The 22,781-nt window shown below is 35.6% G+C and overlaps 2 protein-coding genes across 2 annotated transcripts; both read left to right on the top strand.

The window, feature by feature from the left end:
* The first annotated feature begins 403 nt into the window (after positions 1-403).
* Positions 404-7,038, top strand: LOC122070082 (metal transporter Nramp5-like). The gene is made up of 13 exons (XM_042634182.1): positions 404-550; positions 927-1,005; positions 1,117-1,157; positions 1,272-1,350; positions 1,936-2,040; positions 2,183-2,295; positions 3,604-3,785; positions 4,098-4,167; positions 4,673-4,846; positions 5,510-5,614; positions 5,728-5,859; positions 6,533-6,628; positions 6,700-7,038. The coding sequence occupies exons 1-13, from the start codon at positions 404-406 to the stop codon at positions 7,036-7,038; spliced, it is 1,662 nt and encodes a 553-aa protein (XP_042490116.1).
* Positions 7,039-11,982: 4,944 nt separating this feature from the next.
* LOC122070089 (metal transporter Nramp5-like) lies at positions 11,983-21,897 on the top strand. The gene is made up of 13 exons (XM_042634189.1): positions 11,983-12,178; positions 12,276-12,354; positions 12,441-12,481; positions 12,597-12,675; positions 12,792-12,896; positions 13,013-13,122; positions 18,151-18,332; positions 18,421-18,490; positions 19,854-20,027; positions 20,118-20,222; positions 20,340-20,471; positions 21,124-21,219; positions 21,335-21,897. Exons 1-13 carry the CDS (start codon positions 12,032-12,034, stop codon positions 21,671-21,673), a joined length of 1,659 nt encoding a protein of 552 aa, XP_042490123.1. The 5' UTR covers positions 11,983-12,031; the 3' UTR covers positions 21,674-21,897.
* The last annotated feature ends 884 nt before the right edge of the window (positions 21,898-22,781 follow it).

Raw genomic sequence — 22,781 nt, 5'->3', positions numbered from 1 at the left:
AAATATTGACATCTTCAAGTATAGACCATAGAGAATATAGGCTTAATTAGAGAGGTTAATGTTGACAATTTATAGGACTTACTCTTACCTGATCCGAGTGGTCAGCATAAGTAAGTGACGAATTGAGAAGGCTATTTTGATTCTTTCATTAGTCTTTATGTTTCAATAGGTGGTGACTGTGTATGGGTGTGTTTCACACTGCACCTTTCTGTGGTTTCTATCTATAAATATAGAAGAAAATGAATGGAAGCTCATGTTAGATTGAAAGAGGAGATTGATCAAAGGAGGTAGCTACTAGAGAGCCTAGAAATTAAGAGAGGCTCAGTAGCTCATCTCTGATTGGAAGTATATAGACTAAAGGAGGTAGCTACTAGAAAGCCTGGAAAGAGAGACTTAGAAGGAGATGGAGCAACAACAAGAGCAACAGATGGGAAGGGATCCTTCATCATTGGGAAGAGGAAGCAACCGCAAAATCCATGTGGAGGATAGCCCACCCTCACCTGTTACTAAAGACAGCAAATACTTTCCTGAAAAAGATCCTCATCAACAGGTTCTTCTAACACCCCTCTTTCTTTTCTTTCTCCATTTTTTTTATTCCTCCTTAAAGCTTTTTTTTTTGTGATTAAAATATATTTAATGAAGCCTAGAATTCTCCCTTTCCCAAAAGAAGAGAGTTCCACAACAAAATCAACGGCCTATCCTTATGGAGGAACCAAACTGAGAGGAAAATCCAAAGAAAATACAAAGACAAAACCAGCCCAAAATAGTCATACACCTGGACCTACCTGAGAGAACCAAGCCGACTGAAACGACTGGTCAAAGGACCACACCCCTAAAACCCTTACACTACTACTTTAAAGAAAATCCCAAAACAAATTATCACTTGTTATATGAATTATAACATAATGTGTTTTTTTAAGCAATAGAAACAAGGGTGGAGAAATTTTTTGGACTACCTAGGCCCTGGTTTTCTAGTCTCCATGGCTTATCTTGACCCAGGAAATAGTAAGTTCTCTCTCCCTCTCCCTCTCCCTCTCCCTCTCCCTCTCTCTCTCTCTCTCTCTAAAATGGTTATTTCGCATCTTTTTTTTCCTTTGGTAAACTATTATTTTGCAGTGGAAACTGATCTACAAGCTGGATCTCATCATAAATATCAGGTAACTCGTAGACTACTGGTTTCAACCTCCAAACGTTATATATTTGGCTGTTTTTGCTACATGTAAGAGTAGAAGTTACCAGGAGACTCATTCTCTCTTTTCCAACACTATCAGCTGTTATGGGTTGTCCTCATTGGGTTGATCTTCGCTTTCATAATCCAGTCACTTGCAGCAAAACTTGGAGTCGCTACAGGTATGTTTCTTGTAAAGTTTTCATTCTAAAAGGTTTGAACTAGTAGGTGGAGTGTCTCCCCAAGTATGTACGGTGCTATAGGCTAATTAATAGCCAATGTGGGTTTACAGAATTAGTAGGTGGAGAGACTCCCAAGTGTAAATGTGACCTAATTTAGATTGAAGAAGTTAAAAGAGATACGGACAAACATAGAATGACCATTGGTGAAGTGGTGAGGAATGACATGTATAATCTCGGTCTTGCCCCAAATTTGACATTAGATAGAACATATTGGAGAGCAAGGACCTATGTAGCCAACCCCATTTAACTGAGATTGTCCAAACTTGGTGGAGTTTGTCTCTTTCCTCTTACTTTCATCTCTCATTTTTTTTTTTGGTGGGTCCATGGATCCGCCCCCATTAAGTTGGGATAAACCTGAGTATGTTGTTGTTTGTTGTAGAGATTTTCAAGTGTATAAGAAGGGCCGTAGAATAACTAGTAGTCGATGTGATAAGAGTTAAGAGCTATAAGATATTTTCGTCTTATTACTCCACATAATATTTTAACTCTCTCTTACCAAATTTTTTCTCTTATATGGTCATGTAGGGAAGCACTTGTCTGAGCTATGTAGAGCAGAATATCCAAAGTATGTTAAGTACTGCCTATGGTTGCTAGCAGAGCTTTCTGTTATTGCAGCTGATATTCCAGAAGGTATTCTCCTCCATTATTAATCTAATTTATTCACATTTGTTTCTTTGTTTACCTGCATGGATATTACATGCAAGAAGAGAAAGATCTAACATGGTTTTTCATTTTCTCTCTTTTTTTTCCTTTTTTGGAAATATTGTAACAGTGGTTGGTACAGCTTTTGCTATCAATATACTATTTCCAGTAATCCCAGTATGGGGTGGAGTTATCTTCACTGGTTTTAGCACTCTCATACTTCTAGGCCTACAGAGATATGGGGTAATTATTTAATCCTCAGTACTGTTTTTTAGTTGTTGTGTTATAGCATTTTTTTAGAATTTAAAAGTTGTTCTGGGAGAGTGACAAGGTGGCCTTCTTTGTTCTTGCGGACATATGTGTTATAATTAACTCACCTTATTTAGCTTAAAAAAAACATAATTCTACTGTACTTTGCTTTTGTTTGTTGCTTGATGATGATTCAGCTTTGGTAATTATTAATTGTCATTATCTTAATCTTAACAACTGTCATGAATCATGATTAATAATTCTGATATCGTATCATTTGAAGTAATGAGGCCAAACAGTGGAATGGAGTATTGAGGCCTTACCTGCAAGTAGGTTAAGCTAGCCAAAATGAGAGAAGACCTCTCTTATTCAACACCTACTCCCTATAAAAAAATGAGTGAGGTCAGATGTATGGGAATAGTGTTACAAATCTTCAATAAGGGGAGGGGGTTCATGGAGAAGAGGGAATATGTGGGGCCGTCATTTTTTGTAGGAGGGCGGGTGAAAGGATCCATACACCGCTATTGAGTATGACCCTCTCATTTTCTCTCTTCTCTTTGACACTCTTTCCTCCCTTACATGTAGTTTTCTTGTTGACAAACTGTAACGTTCCCTCCCATGCCCTCATTGGTTAGGCATAACAGTCCATTACATGTACACTGATGATGTGTAGGTCCCATTCATCAATTTAAATCATTCAAGTATTGAAACATGGGGAAAAAGTTCTCTGAGCTACCAGCAATGACGAGCTCATTTGAAGGCTTGAGTTCGAGTCACTCCTCCCATGTTGCATGTTGTATGTCATGCACCCTTTGCTGGTTTCAATTGAGTGCGGCCTTGTGCCCCTCATTGGCCCTTTGTGGGCTCATGTGCTGAACATTTGTGGGTCTCGCCCCAATGTGGGTTTTCTAGCACCTCTAAAAAAAACAAAAAGAGGGTCCTTTAAATTGAGGCTAAAAAATGTTTTTAAAAATAATTTGAAAATGATTATCATTATGTCATTACAAAAGCTATCTTTCTTTCTTTGATTTATTTATTTTTATCAATATTATAAAAATTATCATCGTCCTGCATATTTTTCAAATATATATGTGAATTGATAGGATTTACTTTCACTAAAAATAAAAAATGTGCTATACTAAAAGGGTTAAAAAATAAAATACAAAATTATTGAACACCTTAAAGCAATAAAGGGTGTTAACTATCAATAAGAAAATTTTATTATTTAATTATAATGATGTAGTAAAAAAATTATCAGACCCTTTTCATTTTATTCTAATTTTGCTCCTTTTGTTTGGTCAGATCCGGAAGCTAGAAATATTAATTTCTATCCTAATATTCGTGGTTGCCGCATGTTATTTTGGAGAATTGGGTCATGCAAAGCCTCCAGCATCAGAGGTGCTACAGGGATTGTTCATCCCCAATCTCAGTGGTCAAAGCACCACTGCCGATGCCATTGCCCTATTGGGAGCCCTTATCATGCCGTATGAATTTCCTTCCTATACAACATGTGTTTTATCCAGAGTTATAAGACTTGGCCTCAGTTTGTGAATTTTTGCACAAATTTTTTCTCCTGTACTCACTGTGCAACACACACACCATAGGTTTGATGGAAAGTTTCAAAGGTATGGGAAGGTCCCAAGTATGGTAGAAACCAATCCATGGGTTCCAAGATGTGTTGCAAAGTGAGTGTGGGTGAAAACAAGTGAAAAGTTCCTTCTTGGAAGCAATGTCAGCCAGGTCTCACAACACATTAGATTTGAGAAGCTTATTCATTTTTTTTCATGCTCAAACAGGCACAATCTTTTTCTCCACTCTGCTTTAGTTCTTTCAAGGAAGATACCTACAAGTACTCGTGGCATCGAAGTAAGCTTGTTGTTTTATTTTTAGAGAGTAAGGGGTTGTCTCAAAGCCATCAGATGTGTGCTGGGAGCTGACTCATTGGAGAGGATCCAGGTCCTTATTAGCATCCATAATCCAATAGTAAAAGATTTCACCCCAATGAGGAACATCAACTTCCTTATTAGGATTCCTAGGAGGCAAAGGCCTTAGAGTCCCTTAATTATTTCAGGTGGCAAGGGAGTTATGGCTCTGATATGGGAATGATTTATTTCCTCTCACAAAGCCTAGTGTATTGTAAAAAAATAAGAATTGACTGGTGGGCCCATCAACATTCAGATTATTGGATCCTTTAGACATCTTCTTTGCCATTCAAAAATAGATAATTAATGGTGAAATCTTGTTTTAATCAATGTTGGTGATCACAAGATTGTAATTTTACTTTTTTTGCCCTTTTAGTATTACATACTTTTTTCAACGAGTGTAAATTTTATCATTTCACACTAATTGTGTATGCTCCTTTAAATTACAGGATGCATGTAGATTCTTCATGATAGAGAGTGGATTGGCACTGTTTGTGGCATTTCTAATCAATCTCTCAATGGTTGCGGTAGTAGGAACTGCCTGCAATGCCACTAACATCTCCCCAGTAGATGCAGAGCGTTGTAGCAACCTTACTCTTAATTCGGCTTCTTTCCTTCTCCAGGTTTGAATCACTTATCACTTCTAAAAAACTGATTCTACGAGGATTTTTAGCACTTTGGAGATTCTAACAAGAATCATATTTGACATATTTTTACTTCACTAGGATGATTATGTATTTTTCTGTGAAATGAAGGATCCAGATATTCACTGGCTACCCCTAAACGAATATGGATCCAGATTGAATTTGGATTTTCGACTATCTGTTTACATCTCTGACTTGTGTAATCCGGACCTTCCTCCCCCCAATGAATACAATTTGCTCTCAATCCATCTTTCTAAGTTGTCTTAGCTATTTTCCTCATTCTCTAGATTTGTCTAAACTTCAAGAACCCTCATTGATTGTCTAATCAAATTGGATAATTATTTTTTGAATAATTCAAATTCGAATCTGGATACCCTTTGACCGAATACAGATACTCCTAAACGGATACAAATGCGAACCCAATTCAGATTTTCGACTATTCGCTTACATCCCTAATTTTGGAGTTGATCATGCCTCAACTCAAACCAACTAAGCCTATCTATCTAAATGACACTTCAAAATAATCACTACAGAAAATTAGATTGGATACAAAAGCTAAACATATATTCTTGTATGGTAAAAATCACTACAATTGATACAATCTAAATTACATTTTAATGGTGGTTTTTTTTTTCTTGTCAGAATGTATTGGGAAAGTCAAGCTCCATTATTTATGCTGTTGCAATGCTAGCTTCTGGACAAAGCTCCAGCATTACTGGTACTTATGCTGGGCAATTTATCATGCAGGTTGTGACATCTGAACTTAATTGTTGTTTTGTCTGCAATGTTTGATTTAAGTTTTTCAATTCATTCTAATTTACTAAAACTTCAATTTTTTTTTCCCCTTAAAAACTGAACAGGGATTCTTGGACCTCAAAATGAAGAATTGGATTCGAAACTTGATGACCAGATTTGTTGCAATTGCACCCAGCCTTATTATCTCCATCATTCTTGGCCCTTCTGGGGCTGGTCAACTAATTATTGTTGCATCGGTTAGTAATCCACTTTTGTATTTTTAAGTTATATTACTTATTTTCCTTATTTTACTAAAATGGAATAATAGACATCACCACCTTAAGGAATTTTTAAAGAGATCATATTTCCTTGTCACTTGGAAGACTTGGGGAGGGACACTGGTGGATCTATCTAATTGAGAACCCATATCGATCCCACTGTTCAAATTCGAGTGTAAAATTAAGCAATCAAGAAGTGGTTGAAAGAGTGATCTAAAGTTACCCAAATTAAAAGAAGGGAAAAGTGTCTCTGAGCCTAAGGCATTTCCTACGCCGATGATTTTAGTACATGGTATCTCACTTTCAAAACCAATAAGATATTGATACAGTATCGATTTTGGATTGATTTGGATTCATATCTGGATGTTTATAAGATACCTTAATTTATGCAAAACCTGATTATGAATCCAAATTGAAACCGAAATTTCAATTATCTATTTACATACCTACTTGTAAGTCACTTTCCCTTCTTGTTTGGGGTTATGGTCTAACCAGTGATCTATGGGTTTGGGGTCACCTACCAGGGGGCCTACCCAATGTCTACCATTTGGCAAGTAATTATGATGAATATGAACAGTCCTAAGTCCTAACAACCATGACATATAAGTACCAGACCCTTTATTTGCTAAACCATTTGGGATGAATGCTACAGATGATATTGGCCTTTGAGCTTCCATTTGCTATGATTCCACTCCTCAAGTTTAGCAGCAGCACCAGCAAGATGGGGCCACATAAAAACTCTATTTATGTGAGTACATTTCTTATAGCTTTCCATTTCCTCTTCAATTTGTTTATTAATCTATTATATTATGCTTGCAGATCATGGTGATCTCATGGATCCTAGGGTCAGCCATGATTGGAATCAATATCTATTTCTTGAGCACAGCTTTCTTTGTTTGGCTGATCCACAACAGTCTACCCATGGTTGCAAATTTGTTCATTGGGATCGTTGTGGTTCCTTTCATGGTCATCTATGTTGTTGCTGTTCTCTACTTAGCTTTCCGAAAGGATACAACAGAGACATTCATAAATTCACCAAAGCTAGATTCTAAAGCTGAAATCGAAATGGAGAAAGGGTTCAATAAGACTGATGGTGTCTCTGAGCTAAATGAGGCTCCTTACAGAGAGGACCTTGCAGATATCCCACTACCAGAATAATTATTTACTTTTGGGGGGGGGGGGGGGGGGTGGGGTGGGTGGGTTTGTCTGGTTAAATCCTCACTGAGGAGCTTTACCAAAATAGCTGTGTCATCAAAGGTTGAAAAAGCAGTTCTATATTGTTTTAGTACTTGTTTGTAGTTAATGGTGGTGAATCAGGCAGTTCATTGCCAATATATCATATGTAAGATCTATTAAGGGAAAAAAACAAAGAGCCTCGTCAAAAGCAATAGTACTTATTTAGACCAATCCATGTTTTCCAACGAAGATGCTTGTGATATGAATAATTATCTGAATGGACTAATAGATTTTATAAATTTGCCATCGGGAAATGCATGAGCTTTGTGAAAGAATAATAGGATAAATGAGAGAGACGGATACTCGAAATTTATAATGTTTGTAGATTTCCTTCCATTGTTGATTTTTTCTTCTCTCTTTCTCCACATGATTGTTAGGGTCCGTTATTAATGGGCATGCTCCCTTCTCCACACAATTGTTAAGATTACTAATTAATGGGCATTGCAAACATTATATAGGGGACCAATCTTGTTAGACTGAACATTTGTTGCCTTTCTCATAATGGGTTCGATTTTTAATAGGCTCACAACATTCTACGCTTTAAGTCATTGGCATGTCTTAGAGGAGAGAAGAGGTGTGAATAACTATGTGGATATAATAAATTGAGAACATGTGTGAGGGAGTAGTGACGAGTGTCATAACAATAGAATGTCAAAGTAACGGATTCCCAATTACTATTGGACTACACCAAGGATCGGCTCTAAGCCCTAAATGTTTGAACTCATCATGGATGATTTGACCAAGCACCTGCAAGACCCAGTTCCTTTGTTGTATGCTTATCGTGAATGATATTGTTTTGATAGACGAAACCGTGGAAGGTATTAATAATAAACTGGAGCTATGAAGATTAAGCTTGAAATCAAAAGCTTTTATGATAAGCAGAACGAATATAGAGTATATGATTTGCTCTTTCAGTCAAACTAGGGGCGGGGAGAGAGTGGTGAAACTTGGGGAACGGGAGCTACTCTGGAGTGACTATTTTAAATACAAGGGGTCCATCATTAACACAAATGGTGATATAGAGAATGACGTGGCCCACATAATTAAAGTGGGATGCATGAAATGGAGAGGTGTAATATGAGTACTATATAACATAGGAATGCATGTTAAAATCAAGGGGAAATTCTACATGATAATTATATGACTAGTTATGATATATGGAGTGGAGTGTTGGACTGTCAAGAAGAGTAATTTGACTAAACTGAGTGTAGCGGAGATGAGAATGCTGAGAGGACTTTACGGCAAGACCAGGAGAGATAGAGTTTGGCATGATTGTATTAGAAAGGAATTGAGATACCAGTCTAGGACAAGCTCCGCAAGAGCCGGTTGAGGTGGTATGGGCATGTACAACAAAAACCTAACCCCAGTAAGAAAGAGTGATCATATTCATTTGCTGGAAAGCAAAAGAGGTAGGGGCATGCCTAAAATGATTATTGATAAATTGGTGAGAAAATATATGCATATGGTGGGGCTTGATTTTAGTATGGCCATGGATACAGTTTTGTGGAGGACAAGGACCCGGGTAGCCAATCATGTGATGCATATTTGATGCTGCTTTATCTTCTCCTCTTACCCCCCCCCCTTTCTACTTCTTTTTCCCTTCTTTTGTTGCTTCTTTAATATTATTATTATTATTTTTTTCATATCAGATCCATATAACCGACCCCGTTTAGTTAAGATAAGGTTATATTTATTGTTGTCACAACATTCTATGCTTTAAGGTGTTTAACTAGAAAGCCCATTCATTACCCGTTAAGGAGGCTACGTTTTCTATGGGGCTCCATCTAATCAAGCTCATCAACCAACACTCTTCCACTAATCCATACTCATGCAATGTTGAATGCAAGCTCAATGAAAATATTATACATTTTGACCACATTGCCCGCCTCTTATAGTGCAGCCATCATGCAGCAAAAGGGACTTGGCGTTTAATTAATAGAGACAAACTTTTCACAATCACCCAGTTCCATGACATGAGAGCTTAGATGGGGTAGAATTTTGTGGATAGATAGACCCATAAGTTTCTCCTGCTCAAATATTCGGTGTTAATCTAATTGAAGTTGGTTACATGATAAAACAAAACTATTCTAAAATTTGGCATATAGGACTTGACATATCAATCAAATAGTGTGAATTGTTCAACCCCTCATGGCACCAATAGGAACCCTAACAATTTCTCCCTCCAAGCAGGAGCTCACCTCAGCTCTAATACTACTTTATGGGACTTGGTTAGAATTTATCCTTAGAAACTAAGCTATTAAAGAGGGAGTTATTCACATCTAATGTGAAATTATTGCTTTCGCATGAAACTCCAACAATTATATGGGGTTATTAAAGGACGGTTATCTTTTAATCATAGTTAAGGGATAGATCAGACATTCAAACGGTGTTGAGAGGATATCAATAACAAAAAAAAAAGTATTATCAACTTCATATTATAAGGGAGTTGATGCATATTAATGACACCAAGATAGATGCACTTTTTCTGCACCAAATTCTAGGTGAAATTTTGATTGGGACTTTGCCTGAGGATATAATATTATTTTATTTTCTTTTATTGTTTAATACTAGTTAACTAAGATATTACAAAATACTATATCACCATCTAACCGAAGCTTTGTCAGCATATTCTTTTCAAATAGATCACGTGTTCCTCTTAAGCACTGTGTGTGGGACATGTGCTTCTTTGAAACTGGACACGAGTTTTTTCTCAAATTGCATGTGGATACCACAAGAGTTACAAATCACAAGTTCATTCGTTGACTTATTTTATTAAAATCTCCTATTCTAGAGATTTTCAACTTGTACTCTACAATAGCTTGGTAGCTATATATGTACATTAATATATATTAATATTAATATATGGGAGAGGGTTCTGTAAAAGGAAACGTGGTTTCTAAATCAGTGTAGGGATCAATAGAAATCCACGTAGAAGTATCAACAGTGATGATATTTCTCTTTCATAGAGGATAGGATGATCATTTCATCATCCCATGTATCTTGATGCATAAACGACTTTGTTTTTTATGGTTTTTCTTTCCTTCTTCTAATAATATCAAATGCCTTCCATCCAAGAGATTGACACCTTACCCTATGGTCACCCATATATACATAGGCCCTTGTCAAAATAAACGAAATAATTGACCAAGTAATCCAATTGTTTAATCCACTTCCAGCTAGTAATCTTTTGATAAATGTAGAGTTATCTATAAAATTTCATATTATTTGTTTCTTGGATCTGCATGCGAATTTGATAAATTCATGGTGATGGACTAGACATAAGGACGTCACCAAAAAACCACCACTTCAATATCATTTTTAATTGTAATTAATAGAATGATATACAATAATTGTTTTACATCTTGACCATAATTCATATTAATATAAAATTTCAATTTACATTATTTCCAAAATAAAAATGAAGAGCTCTACAAATCACTTTGCAAAACCTTACTTTTGTGTTAATTGGAGTTGAAGCCACAATCATGTTCATTTGCCAAGTTTCTTATCTTAGGTTGATTTTGTTTTAATATTTTGATACGTAATATAAGAATTATACTAGAGTACTACTTACCACACCAACCACTAGATATATCTGCCCTACTTAAGATTTACTATACCAAGAATAGATATATAAAGGTTGACGTGGTTTGTGTACGCAACTATTAATCCCATATCGATTTGGATCCCTTTCCTCATATACCTGTGAGCACATTTTTTTTTTTTTAGATTGGTCTTTTGAGATAAAAATTTACATGATAACAGAGTATACAATGATTATTCATAGAAAAGAGTCTTCGTGAATGGAGAAAAACACAATCCTATTAACTAAAGAAGTTTTCCTTCATCACACAGTGAACTAACACATCCCCCACCCCCTGATCAAATGGTCATGCATTGAATGGATGTCGTGACCTTAGAAAAACTTAGTCCTCCATTAAATGACAGTCATTGATCGAAGAGTCCTCTTAATCGTGAGTGAAGGAAAACTCAATCTTGTTAAGTGATTAGAAAGTACAGATGATTTAATGAGTTAATGATTTAATGAATAAAGTGTTTGACTTCTATTCAGGCTTGCGAGTGTCTGGATTTACAAATTTCAACTTGTTTCACATCAAATAACGTGCCTCTCTATGCGTGTGCGTGTGTGCACATGAAAAAATGGGCAAGATCAATCCATGGAATGAAATTTTGAACGGTGAGAGAATATGGGCTTAGTTCTATTACAGAACAGAATTTCACTACTTGTTCAACTTACTCCACTGCATAAGTTTTCTCTGTTCATTGTTTTATTTTGGAAATATATTAAAATTTTATAGGGGTTTTGAAAATCTTAAGATAATGGATAAATCATTTTTTTTTGATGAAGAAAAACTTTAAACATCTAGTGCACGAGAAGCAAACCTAATAGCAGAAGATTTGGCTAAATTTGCATAGAGAATTGAATCAATATAAATAGGGATAGAATTGATATTTGTTGGTATTCTTTTTACTTAAAAAAGAAGTTTTCTGTCATGTTCCACTTGGATTGGTCAATTCACAGGCAATTACTTGTGAAGTCAAATATGATATTATGGGAGGAGAAATCATGTCTGTCTAGCGTTCCCAGTTTACTGTGCCTTACAAGAAGGTTGTGGCCCTATTGGGTCCCATTCTGGTCCCATTGTGGGTCCTTCTCTTGACATCTTATGCGAGTCTCTTGTTTGGCTACTAGTGGGCCCTTGCACCAAAAAAAAAAATTTTAATTAATCAGAGATATGTGCGAGTGTTTGGAAGTGTTCCATGCTACAGTTCTGTTTGTGTTTCCTTTATCTATAAATAGACTTGAGAAATAAAGGATTGGAATTAAACAAGAGAGAAAAAGAAAGTCTCCAGTGAGAAGGAGAGAAAGAGTCAGAAAGAGCAAAAGAGAGATATGGAGTTGCAGCAACAAATTGTAAGGGACCCTCCGTCGGGAAGGGGAAGCAAACGTATAACCCATGTGGATGGGACGACCCCACCTTCATTGCCTACTAATGATAACAATAAGCATTTCGATGAACAAGATGATCCTGCTTACAAGGTCTCTACGCTTACCCTTTCTTCTCTTCTCTTCTCTTTTGCTCTCAAGATTTTCCATTTGAATCATTTCCACTAACTGTATTCACTTTGATGAGTAGCAACCTGGCTGGAGAAAGTTTCTGGCTTTTGTTGGTCCTGGTTTCCTTGTTTCCTTGGCTTATTTGGACCCTGGCAATTGTAATCTCTCTCTCTTTCTCTCTCTCTCTCTCTCTCTCTCTCTCTCTCTCTCTCTACCTTATGTAATTAGATTTGTTATCATGCAGTGGAAACTGATCTCCAAGCTGGAGCTAATCATAGATATGAGGTAATCTTCCACAAAATCTCAAGTTCAAAGCTGAAGTTTTAGCTCTAAATGCAAGAAGGAAATTTAACTAACAAAACCTTTTTTTATTTTTCTCTATTTTTTAAAACACTATTAGCTATTATGGATCATCCTTATTGGGTTGATTTTTGCTCTAATAATCCAATCCCTCGCTGCGAATCTCGGTGTATCAACTGGTATGATCTTGATCCAAGTAATATTCTACATTTCTTCAGCTCAAACACTGTAGGTTTTCTCCTTCTATCAATCTTGTCTGCTGCCTTAAGTTTGTTCTCTTATCTGGGTAATGCAGGTAAACATTTGGCTGAGCTATGTAAGCTAGAATATCCAAAATTCGTGAAATATTGCCTTTGGTTGCTAGCAGAGGTTGCAGTTATTGCCGCTGATATTCCAGAAGGTTTTCTTTTTCTTTTTCACGTTATTATTTTTGAAGACACTGATTCACCTCTTCTCGAACATCAGTTTTTATATCATAGTTTGTTATTTAATTCTTATTTCATTTTATTGTAACAGTAATTGGAACAGCCTTTGCACTCAACATATTACTACATATTCCAGTATGGACTGGAGTTCTCATAACTGGTTTGAGCACTCTCCTCCTACTGGGTCTACAAAGATATGGGGTAATTTTTCTTTATTTTTTACATTTTTATTAATTAAAAGAAGTCCATGTGATTATTATTAGCTAAAGAAAATTCTATTGCCATCTGCAGTTCTTTTATTCATATATATATCCATTTCGATCACAACCAACTACCATGTTTACAGATGATCTATTAAGGATAAGCAATAGCTAATGGGTTTGTCTAGTTGTAACTTAGGTAGGTTACAAAAGGCTTGTAACCCACTTCTGGTTACCTAAAAGTCTTATAATGTGAAAGAAATGATTGGTTCAAGAGGATTCAAAAAGTAATTTCATGTGTTTATATTCCCAATAAAAACTTAAAAGCTGCTGCACCATTTTTTATGACAAAGTGTTTAAAAAGGGTAGAAATGAAATTTTATCTTCAAATAGACCCATCATTACGTTTGGAATCTCAAATCTCAATTGCAACATGGCATTGAAAAAAAAAAAAAAATTATACTAACCGTTGGGTGATTGGGTCTACTGCTTTGAGTAAGAGTGTCCATTTTCGGTCCAAGCGGGTTGGACTAATCAAGAGTAACGTAAAACGAACCTTTATTTTTTTGAGTTTTTATCAAATCGGTAAAAAATTGAATTGGACCAGATCAAGCGAATCAAAACCATAAAAGACTTTATAACAACTTTAAAAAATTGCTAAAAGAGAACATATTATCTACAAGAGGCCATTAAGTCAACTCAATAAAAACCAAACCGGTCTGAATTGAAATTGAACTTTGATTTCAGTTTGGCCTATTACTAGATAAAATCTAGATCAAAGTGACCATAATCGGAAATGGATCGAATCAATCACAAAAGGTCTTATAATCAGTCATTCTGAAACAGTCTGGGTAGGTATTACTATGGTCAATTTGGATCGAAATTGGTATTCAACCAATGATTTTAAACTCAAAATTGAGTATCAAAACAATCCCACAAGTGATTCCAATTCTAAATTGACCATTCTAGAACTTCCGGAGTTGGATAGTTCACGACCAATTCTAATCCAAATCGGCTAATACTAGAATTTTAACTCAAAATCAAAGAGTAAATTGGTCCCTAATGATTCCAGTCTGGATCAGATCCGAATCAATCACAAAAATGCTAGAATTGACACTAAATTCTAAAAACCAATAGGCCAATCCCAAAAATCCTAGATATGGCATTCTATAATGATCGGAATTGGGATTGATTCGAACTAGCCAAATCAACGAGGGATTTTAAACTTGGAATTGGAGATCCAACTGATCATGGTTTCAAGTATCAGTATGGGATCGATCGTATCGACTGAGACCAATCCTCGATCCGGATCGGTTATCCGGATCGTTTCAGGGGTAAAATAGGTAAAAAGTAGTACCTTTTATAAAAATCAGGAGTAAAATAGATTGATACCCACCGATCCCGTCCGATCCGGATCGGTATCGAATCGACATCGACAGAGACCGATACTAATACCGTCCCTTACATCCTTGGAACTGATTCCTATAAATTTTGATCCAATCAAATCAACATAGGACCGAAAAGAACCCTAGAATCGCCCTCAAATCTTAAGACATCTAGTCTTATAAACCTTATAATCGATTTTAAACACGGAATCATAGATCAAATCAGTAGCTGCCAATATCAATCCAAATCCAAATCAAATTGGAATTGACCAGAATCAATCCCAAAACCCTTAGAATCAACCTATAAAATATTTTATAATTACAAAATTTCACATGACATCATTATAGTAGTACCAAGCCTACGATATTGCTTTACAAAAAAAAAGCCTACAATATTGCCATTTGTCATCTTCCTGGATTTTAACTTTCTTGAAAACACTAGCATATTTAATACAATTGATTTCTTTGAAGAGAGAGAGAGAGAGAGACCTGATTAGAACTATCTTACCGACCTCATCTCTAATGCACAACAATGGAAATTATTACAATATAATTGATACATGAATTTCTGGAAAGAGGTTTTGTTTTCTAAACTTCAAAAAACAAAAATGAAGTCCACCAGAAATTTTAAACCCTAAAACACAGAAAAGCATTAGATACGCCGAGAAGAAAGAGAGCCTTTACTTAACTCACTGGAGATGATCTCGCCGAACTTTATGCCATAAAAACTAGCAAAGGTAACAGAAAGACTCACGAGGAGGAAGACGATCAGTTGGGGTGAGGGGTTGTTCGGGTTGTTTGGGAAGAGTGCATTCATTCTCAAAAATACCCTTCGTTTTGCCATTTAAATTAAAGTAACGATTCAAAAAGTTGAGGTTGAATTTACTTTTTTGACCTTAAAAGCAATCACAAAATGACAAAATAATGGGGACACAGTAATTTAGGTTACAAGGTTTTTGTAACCGGGTCGGTTACATTTAGACATACCCATAGCTAATTAATGGTCTAGTAATATATTTATTTTTACCCTGTTTTACTGTTAAACAAATACATTTTTATTTACTATATAAGAGCCTAGTTGGAGTCTATTAGCTGGAAGATAACTCATTGTTTTCGGGAAGCTAATTGCGTAGCAGATTTTCTTGCAAAGGAGGCAGCAAAATCAAGGTATTCGGATGTTAATATCTCTTTCCCATCTCACATTCGGTCGGAGATTGCCCACGACTCAGAATCGAGACCTAGGTTTCGATTTATCGAATGTTTATATCTTTATTCAATTTATTCTCCCCTGTTGATGGCCATGCCAAAGGTGGGGGTCTATAAATTGTTTTTTTGAGCTGCATTTTTTCTCTTTTCTTCAATAAAATTTCTGATCTTTAGCAAAAAAAAAAGAGCCTAATTGAAGTCCAAATTATGTGTGCATAATGTCCACATCATCCTTGATTCTTGGCCAAGATTTTGATTGGTGATGTCGTGATGATATATAATGGGAAAGATTTAATAAATTATGGTCCGTCAGTTATGTAATTAAATTTTGCTTTTAAAATTCAAGAGATGACTAATCTACTAGGGTCCCTTTTCTATTCAATGGTTAATATTATCTCATAAGACTAATCTACTATGATCCTTTCTTTAATTTTGTTTTTTACTTTCTACTTGTCTTTTCTTCTCTTATTATATTTGCTTCTAAAGAATTCATGTAGCTGACCCATGTAATTGGGATAAGATTATAATAATTGTTCCTGTTGTCGTAGTGAAAAATTAATTAGATGAAAGATAATATGCTTGATCTAGTAGTTGTCCAACATTATTAGATTTTCACCACTGGAATCCTTGGCATGACAGAAAGCACATCAAAGCATCAAGAGATACCTTGTGCACATGTCATAGTCTCATAGAGTCTGGAATCAAATAAAAATGATCAATATATTAACCCTATGATCATTATTGATATTAAATGTTGGAACCGATAGCCATTATTATGATATAATGTCGTATCATTCTTGAAGTTCATGACTTAGTAGTCAACTTTTCCATTATTAGATTTTTTTTTTTTTTTAAACCACAATAAAGGATGAGTTAACGACGAAACTCGGCTGTCCAAGAATCTAATCTGGGGATCACATCATGGTAGATGAAGGGATTCTTTTATAAAAATATCTTGCATTAATTTTAGTCATACATTCAAGTGAACTGATGTAAAGTGAATCAATAATACGAACAAGAAGGGGAACTCCATATTTCTGTGTTCTCCACACCTAAACACAACACCTATTTTAGAGGGGTGAAGGTATCTTTTCACAATCCCTGAAACCATGGACTGTGTCTAGGCGTGGGGAGCATGGATGAGTAGCATTTTTTCTCCAAAAAATATTTATGCTACAAAGCATTAATGGAAATTTTTTTGCTAGTAAGTATCGAGAAGAAATCTGCAATTTATATATTTATCATCTAGAGATAAAATAGATTGCTAACTACCATCTGCATAGTTAAATAATTAAAAGGCACTAGTTTTCCATCAGTCATGGAGTAAGAAGAGTCCTTTGCCCCATAAATAGGTAGGACACTTGTCTCATCAACAAGTTCTCTAACCAAATAGCCTTCTCCTTAGTCATATGATGGTCCTAATGACCATGGGCATAGGTTCTCCCTGGACCATGGGTGAGGGAAAACTGTCCTAATTAAAAATAGACTTATGATTGAGAGAGAAAATTTAACCCCAAATAGTTAAAAAAATTAAATACAATATACAGCATAAAATGTATCATTTAACTATTTAGTGCTTAATAGTTAATACAAGGATTCTAGCTTGCCTTTCCAAATTTATTTATTTATTTTTCTTCTTTAATGCAAAACAAAACGATAATACATGGGTTCTAACTAGTAGAAGATTAAATTCTTTAACCCCAAATAATTACAAGATTACATTTTCTTCGCATTCATAATAATTAGGTTATGATGAAGATGATAAAAATACTATTTTAAGTGATAAAATTTAACTATAAGCTTTTTCTAACTTAAATGAAGTTGACTATAGGAATCCTATTTCACTGTTCAACCCTATCTAGCGCGTAAGTATTGTTATTACTAAAACATCCATAATTCTGTTCACTACTTTATAAGTAGTCTTCTGTTTACATCTTGTTCTTTTAGAACATCTAACCTACAAAACTACTCCTTGCCAGGGAATTCTATATGTGCCTCTAGTGGTACTTGCCTTAACTACTAGTCACCTATAAAGGCCACTCTTTTTTTTTTTTTTTTTTTTTTCTTTTGCTAAAGGTGGGTATCCAAGCTTTTGGCCTAACTTGTCCCGTGGGTCCATACTGACCCCTCAATCGCCTGAACCAGGTCATACCGAGGTTGAATGAGAACCATTCAACTTTTACCAAAAGTAGTGAAGAGCACTAAATATCCCATATGAGTGGCCCCAATGAAGTAAGAGGAGCCGAACTCAGAACCACATCCTTCTTGAGGCGAAGGACCCTTGTCAACTCGGCTACCCCATGGGGTTACCACTCTTTTCATTTTTAATATGTTCATTGTTCATTTATCTCTATTGGTTTTGCCACTTATCCATTTGAACATCCTCATCTTAACTTATATTTACTTTAATATCTGTTGTTTCCTTAATCTTCTGCTAGGTTCGGAAGCTGGAAATGTTGATTGCACTACTTGTGTTTGTGATGGCTGCATGTTATTTTGGGGAATTAAGTTATGTAAAACCATCTGCTTCAAAGATGTTAGAGGGAATGTTCATTCCCAAGCTTAGTGGCCCAGGCGCTACTGCTGATTCCATTGCACTATTGGGTGCTCTTGTCATGCCGTAAGATTCATTCTCTCTCTTTAAATTTAATGTTTAGTGGTGAAAATATTTCTACTTGGATCATTCATTTTCCTTTCATGCTGGACAGGCACAATCTCTTTCTCCACTCTGCTCTAGTACTATCAAGGAAGATACCTCCATCTGTTCGTGGCATCAATGTGAGATGATACAGAAGTTACATTTTTGTTATGTTAATTCATTAAGATGATTAACAACTGCGTAGTGCAATTGGTGAGGTCGTGTCTCGAGTTCGAGTATCTTAGTTGTGTTCTTCCCATTCCCCCCTTCTATATAGTGTACCCATCTAAAAAAAAAACCGTTAAGATAATAGAGAAACACAAAACCATATATTATAAATTTATATGTTGGGGGTATGATGTTTTATATTCTATTGCTTGCATAAATGGGCTGATTCCAAAAGGATGTTAAGAGGTTGAGAAAAAATATTTTTGTTAAGATTATATGGGTATTTCAGTAAATTATCTCTATAGGGTTTCACTATATATTTGTAGCAAGGATTCTTTTTTTGTAATCAATTTAAGAAAGGTGTGAAGATGAGTAGTTGTAAACCATTTTTCTATTGATAGAGAAGCAGACAAGGATTAAAGTATCGGTATCGGTCGTCGTATCGGTTGGCCAAAATTAAGATACGTATCGGAGGATATCGTATCGTATCAGAGATACACTAAGATACGCTAAAGATACACATATAAATGGATAGGAAACATTTTTTTTAAACACTTTTGCATAAAGAATTTGTTAAAAAAAACTATTGATAACATGTATTATGCATAAACACTTTGAGGGTATCGTACTAAGAATTCAAGGTTTGTAGTTGTCCCATAAATGTAAAATCCTTGTTCCCAACCTTGATTTCCACTTTAGTTAGAGAAAAATATGGCTGACAGCAACTTTCGAACAAAAACCCTTCAAAAAATCGTGTTTTTTTGAAAAATTACCCATTTTGGCCATTATATGACCGTGGCGCACTGTATCGGTACATATCGATACGTATCGATACTCACCGATACATATCGATATTCACCGATACGTTCCGATATATACCGATATGTACCGATCGATATATACCAATACTCACCGATACGTACCAATACATACCAAAACGTACATTTTACCTCAATTTTATATTTTCCATAGAGTCGTATCGAGGCATATTGTATCGTATCGATGTTTATTGGTGGTGTATGCATATCAGTATGTATTGTAGGATATATATATCGATACGAAAGGATTTTAGAAATTCCATGTATCGTATCGGCGTGTATCGTATCGATCGGCTAAATTTAAGATACGTATCGGAGGATATCGTATCGGTATCGGAGATACTTAAAACCATGGAAGCAGACCTCATCTAACCGTAGACGTAGGCAAACTTGCTGAACCACATAAATCTTCGTGTTTACATTGTAATTGTTTGTTTGCAATTTTCATTCTTTTCTGCATCGTTTAAGGTTCTCATTTTTTACAGTTTGCACTAACGGTAGCTCTTTGAATTTACAGGATGCATGTCGATTCTTTTTGATAGAGAGCGGGTTCGCACTATTTGTAGCATTTCTGATCAATGTTGCAGTGGTTTCAGTATCAGGAACTGTCTGCTTTGCTGACGACTTATCCAGTGAGAATATTGATCGATGCAATGATCTCACACTTAATTCTGCTTCTTTCCTTCTTAAGGTCAGAGATCATAGAGCTGTGATTCAGAGTGCTAATCAATAGTACTTAATAAAACATCATTTTATCAATCTCTCACTTAACTATTTGCAGAATGTGTTGGGGAAATCAAGTTCCACAGTTTATGCCATTGCATTACTAGCCTCTGGACAGAGTTCCACCATTACTGGTACTTATGCTGGTCAATTTATCATGCAGGTAATGAGTTGTGAGGCTAAACTTGCCTTCACACATTTATCTACTACTATAATTTTCATTTCTTACTCAATTAGTCATGTCATAATCTGAAATAGTATGAACTTTTGAACCAACTAGGGGTTCTTGGACCTTAAGATGAAGAAATGGACGAGGAACTTGATGACCCGGATGATTGCAATTACACCTAGCTTGATTGTCTCTATCATTGGCGGCTCTTCTGGAGCTGGCCGCCTGATCATCATTTCTTCGGTTCGTAAGTTTTCTTATTTTTTTGCTTAAAGCTAAATTATTTATCTAGCTTATTTATTTGAGGGATGAAGGGAATATCTAAATGACACCTTTATAGGTATATTTAGAACTTGACACCTTTTAATGGCCTTTTATCTTAAAAGTCATATATGTTAAGGATATAAAATGATTTTGGAAAAATAAATTGGAAGAGACTTTTCATCATGTCATGGACATTTATCCTCGTTAGAAAAAAATGTTTGAAAAAAAAAATATTTACAAATTTTGATATCTTGTAGTGTATCATAAGAAAATCCCTTTATTTGATCAATCCAGATGATACTATTGGTTATTGAGCTCCAGTCTTCAAAACTTGACACATTCTCTTAATTGTCCTTTTCTTATTCTCCAAAGTTTTTTTATGCTAGAGGTATAAAGGGATTTTCAAAAATAAATTGAAAATGACCTTTCATTATGTCATTGTCAAAAAGTTGTCATTTTCATGCATATTTTTTCGATTATACAAGTAAAATGACAGCATTTATCCTCATTGAAAAAATATGTGTATTATAATAATAGGGCAAAAAAGTAAAGTTCAAGTTTTTTTGACACCTTGAGGGGTGTCAATAAAAAAATCCCTTTATTTTTAATCAATTTGCTACGGATCTTCCAGATGATACTATCTGTTGAGCTCCCATTTGCTCTCATTCCTCTTCTCAAGTTCAGTAGCAGTGCCAGCAAGATGGGGCCACACAAGAACTCTATCTTTGTGAGTTGTACTAGTAAAGTTTTTGAGGATCTTTACAACTAGCTTGGGCTCAAACTAGTCTCTTCACAAACATCTAATCTAAGTAACCATTTGTATGTTTTGGTTATGCTTGCAGATCATAGTGATCTCTTGGATCTTAGGGTTGGGCATCATTGGGATTAACATCTACTACTTGACTACAGCCTTTGTTGATTGGCTGATCCACAGCAATCTACCAAAAGTTGCCAATGTTTTTATTGGGATGGTTGTGTTTCCTTTCATGGCCATATACATTCTTGCCCTTATCTACTTAGCATTCCGGAAGGATACAGCAGTGACATTCATAGATGCATCCAAGCTAGATAATAATGTTCAAACCCAAATGGAGAAAGGGTTCAATGATACTGATGGTATCTCTGGGTTCAATAATGTTGTTTACAGGGAAGAGCTTGGAGATATTCCACTACCAGAGTGAATAATAAGGAAGTTATATATGAACTTGTGGTGGAAGGATCCTTAATTCTCCTGAAGCCACAACTGTATAGAACTGGAAGAAATAAGAAGGCCATCATCCTCTATTTATGTATTCCTTTCTTTGTTTTCTGGTTGTACTTGGAATCAAGGTTTCTATTAAAAGGGTTGTACCAAAAATGTAATTTAGGCTTTGTTGTACTATATTAATTAAGCAAGTTTCCAGTTTCAATTGAGTTTGTGATACTTGAAAACCAAAGTCCCAACAACAACTAAAGGGGAAATGAAACTGGGAACGATAGCTTGTTTTATCAGGTAATGACAACTGCAATGGAAACAATTGATATTGTTAAAACAATAACACCAACAAATACAAAGAAAACAAACACAGATTCACACAAGATAGCAATTTAACAAGGTTCACACATGGATGTGGTGTGCTACGTCCTCAGGCGAAGAAAAAGATGATTCACCATGTTAAAAGAAAATTTATAATGGAGATCTTTTTCAAGAACTCCAAATCACGGCATGAAAACTCGCCAGAAACCGTAACACGAAAACCCACAAATCTCACAATACTTGTTTAATAAGATGATAATACATACATATATATATATATATACTCCTCCAAATCGGATCAATCCATTGAGTCGTGCCATACTGCCCCCCCCCCATACGAGATTAGTGTTGGGCTCTTTGCCACCATTACAGACCTCAGAAAAGATCATATTTAGGTCACCACCAAAATATGTCAGAGTGGATCAATCTTCATAATGGGTCAAGAATTCGAGACAAACATAACAAATATGGTGCGTATGGTTCCTTGCTCTCTCTGTTGGAGTTTAAGTTTCAAAACAACATGTCTCTTCCTTTTGTTCAAACTCTTTTGTACTAGTAAAAAGCATGTGAGCTAAAGTTTAGTCCCACATTGGAAACTTGTAAAAGTTTCCTTGGGTATATATATAGGATTGTATCTTAAGGGTGCATGCCCTTTAGAGAGGTACCCTCCCTTGTCATGTGTGTGTGGAGGATCCTGGGGTGCTTTTGAATTGCGTCGGTCTAGATTAGACCAGATAGGACCTTGGTCGGGGTCGGGTACGGCTGTGGGATTG

The sequence above is a fragment of the Macadamia integrifolia genome, unplaced genomic scaffold (genome assembly GCF_013358625.1).
Source record: "Macadamia integrifolia cultivar HAES 741 unplaced genomic scaffold, SCU_Mint_v3 scaffold817, whole genome shotgun sequence".
NCBI classification, from domain to species: domain Eukaryota; kingdom Viridiplantae; phylum Streptophyta; class Magnoliopsida; order Proteales; family Proteaceae; genus Macadamia; species Macadamia integrifolia.
This window is presented reverse-complemented; position numbering and strand designations above follow the sequence as displayed.

Excerpts from the sequence above, each read along its gene's own strand:
- LOC122070089 (XM_042634189.1), top strand. The coding sequence starts at position 12,032 with ATGGAGTTGCAGCAACAAATTGTAAGGGACCCTCCGTCGGGAAGGGGA. Across the intron at positions 12,355-12,440 it reads TTATTTGGACCCTGGCAATT|TGGAAACTGATCTCCAAGCT; the intron begins GTAATCTCTCTC and ends GTTATCATGCAG. Across the intron at positions 20,472-21,123 it reads GCCTGATCATCATTTCTTCG|ATGATACTATCTGTTGAGCT; the intron begins GTTCGTAAGTTT and ends CGGATCTTCCAG.
- LOC122070082 (XM_042634182.1), top strand. The coding sequence starts at position 404 with ATGGAGCAACAACAAGAGCAACAGATGGGAAGGGATCCTTCATCATTG. Across the intron at positions 1,006-1,116 it reads TTATCTTGACCCAGGAAATA|TGGAAACTGATCTACAAGCT; the intron begins GTAAGTTCTCTC and ends ATTATTTTGCAG. Across the intron at positions 3,786-4,097 it reads TTGGGAGCCCTTATCATGCC|GCACAATCTTTTTCTCCACT; the intron begins GTATGAATTTCC and ends ATGCTCAAACAG.